The sequence below is a fragment of the Penaeus vannamei genome, chromosome 19, assembly GCF_042767895.1.
Source record: "Penaeus vannamei isolate JL-2024 chromosome 19, ASM4276789v1, whole genome shotgun sequence".
Classification (NCBI taxonomy): Eukaryota; Metazoa; Arthropoda; class Malacostraca; order Decapoda; family Penaeidae; genus Penaeus; species Penaeus vannamei.
Genome location: NC_091567.1, coordinates 38,314,220 through 38,321,839, shown reverse-complemented (window position 1 = coordinate 38,321,839; position 7,620 = coordinate 38,314,220). Strand labels below are relative to the sequence as shown.

Sequence of the window (7,620 nt, the reverse complement as noted above, 5' to 3'; positions counted from 1 at the left end):
GGGTTTAATAATTACTTAGGGTTTAATAATTACTTAGGATTTGATAATTACTTAGGGTTTAATAATTACTTAGGGTTTAATAATTACTTAGGGTTTAATGATTACTTAGGGTTTGATAATTACTTAGGGTTTGATAATTACTTAGGGTTTAATAATTACTTAGGGTTTGATAATTACTTAGGGTTTAATGATTACTTAGGGTTTAATGATTACTTAGGGTTTGATAATTACTTAGGGTTTAATAATTACTTAGGATTTGATAATTACTTAGGGTTTGATAATTACTTAGGGTTTAATAATTACTTAGGATTTGATAATTACTTAGGGTTTAATAATTACTTAGGGTTTGATAATTACTTAGGGTTTAATGATTACTTAGGATTTGATAATTACTTAGGGTTTGATAATTACTTAGGGTTTAATGATTACTTAGGATTTGATAATTACTTAGGGTTTAATAATTACTTAGGGTTTAATAATTACTTAGGGTTTGATAATTACTTAGGGTTTAATGATTACTTAGGATTTGATAATTACTTAGGGTTTAATAATTACTTAGGGTTTAATAATTACTTAGGGTTTGATAATTACTTAGGGTTTAATGATTACTTAGGATTTGATAATTACTTAGGGTTTAATAATTACTTAGGGTTTGATAATTACTTAGGGTTTGATAATTACTTAGGGTTTAATGATTACTTAGGGTTTAATAATTACTTAGGGTTTGATAATTACTTAGGGTTTAATAATTACTTAGGGTTTAATAATTACTTAGGGTTTGATAATTACTTAGGGTTTAATGATTACTTAGGGTTTAATAATTACTTAGGGTTTGATAATTACTTAGGGTTTGATAATTACTTAGGGTTTAATGATTACTTAGGATTTGATAATTACTTAGGGTTTAATAATTACTTAGGGTTTAATAATTACTTAGGGTTTAATAATTACTTAGGGTTTGATAATTACTTAGGGTTTAATAATTACTTAGGGTTTGATAATTACTTAGGGTTTAATAATTACTTAGGGTTTAATAATTACTTAGGGTTTAATAATTACTTAGGATTTGATAATTACTTAGGGTTTAATAATTACTTAGGATTTGATAATTACTTAGGGTTTAATAATTACTTAGGATTTGATAATTACTTAGGGTTTAACAATTACTTAGGGTTTAATAATTACTTGGGATTTGATAATTACTTAGGGTTTAATAATTACTTAGGATTTGATAATTACTTAGGGTTTAATAATTACTTAGGGTTTAATAATTACTTGGGATTTGATAATTACTTAGGGTTTAATAATTACTTGGGATTTGATAATTACTTAGGGTTTAATAATTACTTGGGATTTGATAATTACTTAGGGTTTAATAATTACTTGGGATTTGATAATTACTTAGGGTTTGATAATTACTTAGGGTGTAATAATTACTTAGGATTTAATAATTACTTAGGGTTTAATGATTACTTAGGATTTGATAATTGCTTAGGATTTAGTAATCAATTAGGATTTAATAGGTGAGGGAGTTCAGATATTTATCACCTTATTATAGAGATGAAAATCAGTGAAAAAGAATTCCATATTTTCGTCCTAGACAGAAAAGTCCTAATGCTTCGGAAGAAAATGAAACAGCTGGGCCTTTTAAAACTCCATTTTAACCGTCTCAGCTGTTTCGTTCGTAATCATCGTGTGAGCAGAGTGTGTGTAACTTTACTCGAAACTCTTATTTCCCTGAGAGTTGGCAAGGCAGATAAGCCAGATTAGCGAGGATGAGGGCTTAGGTTGCGAGAATAGGTCTTGAGCGCTTTCGTCAGGAGGGTAGCAAAAGGCTTGGGAAAAGGGACTCTTTTGTATGCTTCTGAAGATTAGGAAATAATGGATGACGTCTTTGCTTAGATGGGACAGTAGGCCTACAAATGAATAAAGATGGTTTGAGGTCAGCTTGAAAAGGGTAGATTTAAGTACCAGTAGAGAGACAAGTATCACCTTAGTGTCATCTAATTTAGAGAAGCAAAACTGTGAAGAAAAAAACGTAACGGAAATATACGGTCTTTGTTTCCATTTACCGTATTATGATCTTTTGTTTACAGTGGTACTCTCTGGGCCGTGGTTACGCGTAGAAAATATATCTTAGTTGTAACATGGAAGATCTCGCACTCTAGGTCATCTTAATTTGAAGCAAAATTGTCTTGCACATTTACCTGTACTGACCATTAACCATTTATCAGCAAAATTCCATCGTCATTAACACGGATATCTTGCATGTGTGAATAAACCATTGTTAATTTCAGTAGAATTTAAAATCTGTCATTTTATTCTCCCTTGCAGAGCTAAGAAACTGTATGGAATTGAAGGCAACAGGATTGATGGAAGTTGTCACTCTCAGCATTATGATGTGATCTCTGCCAAGGTCTTTGATATCATTAGTAAAGACCTCAACAGAAACATCAAAACTAGAGATGTAAACAGTGATCCAACCTGTGGAACTGATGGTAACGGTAAGGTCGTTTACAGGCATTTATACGTTGAGATCTTGAGTGTGTGATGTTTAGTATGAAAGCAGTGGGATGTTGTGATGTTAGAATAGTTAGGCAGTTGTGTTTATGTCTGTAGGTTTCACACTACAACGTGTTGCAGGAGCCGGCTGCAGTGGAGGTAGCCAGGCTGAAATGTGTCGTGTCAGGGAAGAATGCCAGGAGACCTTCATGGACGAAATTGCAGATGATGATGATACTCTTGGAGCAGATGATACTATAGCATTTGATGTAGTAAATAAAACCGTAGGACTGCCATTTCCAGTCGGCAATGACTCGCTTGATTTAGGGGATTCCAGAATATCATCTGTCCCTGACGTGCAAAATTCACGCGAGCTGCCCTCTTCTGAGTTGGAAAATAGGAGACCGTCATTTTCTGACAGCCAGGTGTCACTTATTGACCATTTACCCAACAGTCCTGAAAGACCAGCTCTCTGTGGCAATCGGACGTCACATTCTGACGAGAGGGGGTTAGCTGCTGCTGCCCGGTTATCCCATATCAGTGAAGGGCCAAAGCTGGGCTGTGACATATCCGCAGGAACCACCACATCAGGTGCTGCCTCTCCATTGCGAACGCGGCTCAAATTATCGGAAGAAGAATGCCACACTGCATCGGATGCCTTTCAGAAAAAGGAACATAAACTGCTTATGAATGTTCAGAAAGCCAAACTGCAAGCTCAGGAAGCAAAACTGAAACACTTAGATAAGCAGGCTCTGATTGACGCCGAAAAGCTGAAGCAAATGCAGATGCAGTCCCTCCTGAATGCGCACTTGCTGGAATCCATAACCCAGTGGAAGGAGATCGCAGTGTCGATACAAGAGACCGTGGACAGACTGAAGAACTTTTATCAAGTGGGTGAGTAAGGTTTGCTCGTACCCACTTATTTTAACCTATTGATGTTTGAAGGTTCCATAAGGAATCTCTTTGGACGTAATTTTTTTGGCATAGCAGACCAGACTGAGTTCATATATCCTCAAACAACATATCAGTACCCTTTTTCTTGAGGCCCATAACTTGAGTCAATTTGTCCTCTTGTCTGCCGTTCTTATATTGCAAAGATGTTAAGATGTGAATATACTATTTTTAATTAGACTCTTGATTTCTATGGAATGAAGGTTATGGGCAATGTATTCTATGAATAGTTGTTTTAGAATATAGGTTTAGAAAGTAATTCCTAGAAATAGATAGTATAATTTTTGTTCGGATTAATTTGAAAATAAAATAATAGCCCACTTGGTGAAATAGAAGGGCAAACACAATGCTTTATATACTATTAAGACATACAATATATGAAGCACTATCATTCATTCAGCGTAGATTTTCATAGGTAAGAAAGAATATATCGACTTTAACCGAACTCATTAATGATACACACTGTGAAGGAGGAAGTGCATTATGGAAATTATTGATATTTCCTATTTAATTCATATCTACATATTATCCTACAAAGCAAATATTGTGATAAGATTTTCTTCAATAGGTGAAACTTCTGCAGCAGATAAAAACTCAACAAAAGGAACTTCTGCGACTGAAAAATCTTCGGATGGAAGTGTTCATCTGAAACCAAAGGAGAACCCTTCTTCAGTATTGGAGTCTCTGTATGAAGATTTGGCATTTGCAGACGTCACGTTAACAGCACAGGGTCAGTCAGTGAGGGCACACAGGGTAAGTCAATGGGGGGATATTATTTCACTAGTTACCCTTGCAAAGTCTGTTTCTTTTGGGATTAATATGTTGTTTATGTGTTTTTGTAAATATGATTACTTGATTTAAAGAGTTGGTAAAACTATTTGAGTTTTTGTACTCATTTGTTGATATTTAATTTTTTTACTTATGGTATTTATTATTATTATTGTAATTTCTTTTTCTATCAGTAAAGCACATGGATAATATAGGGTAGTTTTCTTCTTTTCAATCACGGTGACTTGAAGGGACTTTGGAGACAAAAGACACTGCAACAGTGACAATTCTCGTGATATTCATAGTATGACTTTTTATGCATTAGTATTATCAAAATCCAGTTCCTTCACTTTGTATCTCTGCCTTGTACGTCACAGCATGTAGACAATAAATGTATCATAGGTTTTTAATGCAATAGATACAGTAAAGTACCCGAACATACATGTACAGTTTCTAAAAGTAGTTGATTTCTGGCCTGCTAACTGAGGCTTTGATATCCACTTCAGTTAGACCATTGCTGGTCATAGTTACAGGAACAAACTACAGAAGTCTTTACTTAAAATAATCAGACATGGGAGTCATATTTACACGTATAGAGAGATTCACAGATGCACAATATATATGCAAATATTTTCCCTTCATAATATGCATTTATTTCTCCTTCCAGGCAGTCATATTTACACGTATAGAGAGATTCACAGATGCACAATATATATTCAAATATTTTCCCTTCATAATATGCATTTATTTCTCCTTCCAGGCAGTACTGTCAGCAAAGAGTCTGTATTTCAAAGAAGTATTGCAATCCAACCCTTACCAACACCCAATCATTATCATGCCTCTGGACGTGCAATTCAGCGATCTTCAGGCGATCATAAGCTACATATACAAGCAAGTTAATCTGGGAGTTGTACTTTTACAACCTCATTCGGGGAAGGTCGCACTTTCTCTAGCTTTCCCTTGCTCTGGCTTTCTTCCGTCCTCCTCCATTTCACTCACATACTTTTTTGCTCTTGGTCTTTCTTTTCTCTTTTCCTTTTCTATTTTATATTTCGCGCTTTTTCTAGCTTTCGCTGGCTCTTGCTTCTCCCTCCCTTTCACTTACATTCTTTTTTGCTGCTTATCTCGCACATACTTTCGCTTTTCCTTTTCTCTTTCACTGTCTGTTTCCTTCCTATTTGTTATTTCTCTTTTTCTTCCATCTCCTTTTCTCTTCTCTTTCCTGTCCCTCTCCCATTCTCATTCCCATTCCCTTTCAGTATTCCCTGCTCTCCCCCCCTCTCTCTCTCCTTCTCCTTCTTCTGCCTCTTTTTCTCTTTCTTCACACACTTTCACATTTCACTATCCTTCTCCATCTTTCTCTCTAACTTCTCCACCTTCTCTCTTCCTCTCTCCTTAGCCTTCATCTTCCCTCCTCTTCCTTTCTCTTTCTCATCCTCCCTCTTCCCCTCTCTTTCTTTTCCCTCTTACTCTCTCTTTCTCCCTTTTCTCCCACTTCCTCCCACCTTCTCACTTTTCCTATCTCTTTCTTGTCTCCTCCCTTTTCTTCTCTTTCTCCTCCCTCTCCTTTCCTTCTCCCTCTTCCCCTCTGCTTCTCCCCCTTCTTCCAGCTTTCTTATCCCACTTCATTTCTTCTCCTCCTCCCTCTTTCTTTTTCCTTCCCCTTCCTTTTTCTTTCTCCTTCTCTCTCAATCCCTCTCCATGTCCCTCTTCTTCTCTCCTCCCCCTTTTTCTCCCTCTTCCTTTCTCTTTCTCTTCCATCTTCCTCTTTCTGGCACCTCCGTCCTCTGCCTCTCCCCTACTCCTCCTCCTCCTCCACCCTCCCTTTTCTCTATATATCTCCCCTATCCACCCTCACTTTCTTTCGTTTTCTCTTTCATTTTTCTTTATATTTATCTTCATAATGAATATATAGCAATACAAAACTTGACAAACGTACAGCTAGAGTTTCTGTCCACTATCGTACACACACTTTCAATTTAATCGAAATACTGATTTATTTTCTTCCAGAGGTGAAATAACTCTGCCCTCGGAGAATCTGCAATCCCTTTTGAAGACTGCAAATGCCCTGCAGATATCTGATTTAGCCCGAGCAGATGTTTTGGGTAGGACGGCAAATGGCAGAGATGAAGCACCCTGTAAGACTGTAGAGTTGCATTCCGACAGGGTAAATTCACGAAGTTCTACTTGCATTAGTGAGCATATCGCGGCTGAAGGCACACATAATCTGCCAACTCTACCTGGCATTGCAAGAAAAGATATACTGCACAGCGACAGGGCAGAAGGTCCATTTTTATCGAGTAGGAGGAAGAGACCCAGAGCCGAAGCTTTCTCCGAGACAGAACCCACGACGTCGGTTCGGACCCAGAGCAAGTCCCCGAGATTGGCAGAGAGTAACAGCTGTTCAGAAACGCCGGACGGAACTTCGATGGTGGCAGAGGTCAAGGTGGAAGGTTTTGAGGAGCACGGACATGTTAGTTTCCGTATGCGTTGTGTTATGATGATTGGAGTGTCTTGTGTAATATATTTGAGGGTTCTGTATAGTTATACTTCACTGTTTCGTCTTGTATTTTTTTAAGATGCACAATCCTGCTTCAAGTTCGTCTAGCAATATGCTATTTATTAGTAGCTTTTTAAAATATTCTCTTTTCGTATTTTTTGAAATGTATTATATTAGTAATGTTTTTACAGGAACTAGAGGACTGCACATCAGCCGATTATATGCACTGTGACAAGAGCCTTCTACAGCCTGAACAGTCTCTAGGCAGACACAGCGATACAACCGATTCAATTTTCATAAAAGAGGAACCAATTGACTGAAATATAATAGATATTGGACTGCAGTCTTTGAGCCGAAGTTCCACTAGCTAAACTTATCCCCGATTCTTAAGCTGCCTCAGGCCGCTGTTTTGCTTCCATTACAGGTTCTCTGCTGCACCAAAGATGGCTTCAGTTTTAGTTACATGCATAATGATTTTTAAGTTTTTAGATCACAGACTGAAAATATGGGATCTAAGCCGAAAATACAATAGGGTTTGGATATAAAGAAGGCTTGTGTGAGCTGCCAAACATCTGGAAATATAACTTAAATTGCGCTACTGGTTTTATTATTGTTTTATTGTACATTAAACTCTATGTACAAATATCATCTGTGATAAAATTCCAAAATTCCCAGACTTTGTTTAATTTTCCATTCATTCAGAACATTTTTAAAGAGCATTAAAGATGGAGTGAGTGGCCTGCTTAGAATACGGTAGCGCAGGACCAAGCAGCTTCGGTGACACCAGGCAAGGTCTATATAAGTACGCTGATAATCATCGCCTGCAAAAATGTCTAATATGCAAATCGTTCAACATGCCGACATCTAAAATTACTCAAGTATCTGCTCATTTACTACCA

At 36.8% G+C, this 7,620-nt stretch overlaps 1 protein-coding gene across 1 annotated transcript in view; it reads left to right on the top strand.

The window, feature by feature from the left end:
• The window catches only part of LOC113823197 (uncharacterized), a 13,339-nt gene extending 5,946 nt beyond the window's left edge, over positions 1–7,393 (top strand). The window contains exons 3-8 of the mRNA XM_070134306.1: positions 2,335–2,504; positions 2,644–3,396; positions 4,022–4,206; positions 4,982–5,112; positions 6,232–6,694; positions 6,913–7,393. Of these exons, the coding sequence (XP_069990407.1) occupies positions 2,335–2,504; positions 2,644–3,396; positions 4,022–4,206; positions 4,982–5,112; positions 6,232–6,694; positions 6,913–7,041 (1,831 nt within the window). The 3' untranslated portion in view covers positions 7,042–7,393. The remainder of the gene's footprint in view (positions 1–2,334; positions 2,505–2,643; positions 3,397–4,021; positions 4,207–4,981; positions 5,113–6,231; positions 6,695–6,912) is intronic.
• Positions 7,394–7,620: the final 227 nt, after the last annotated feature.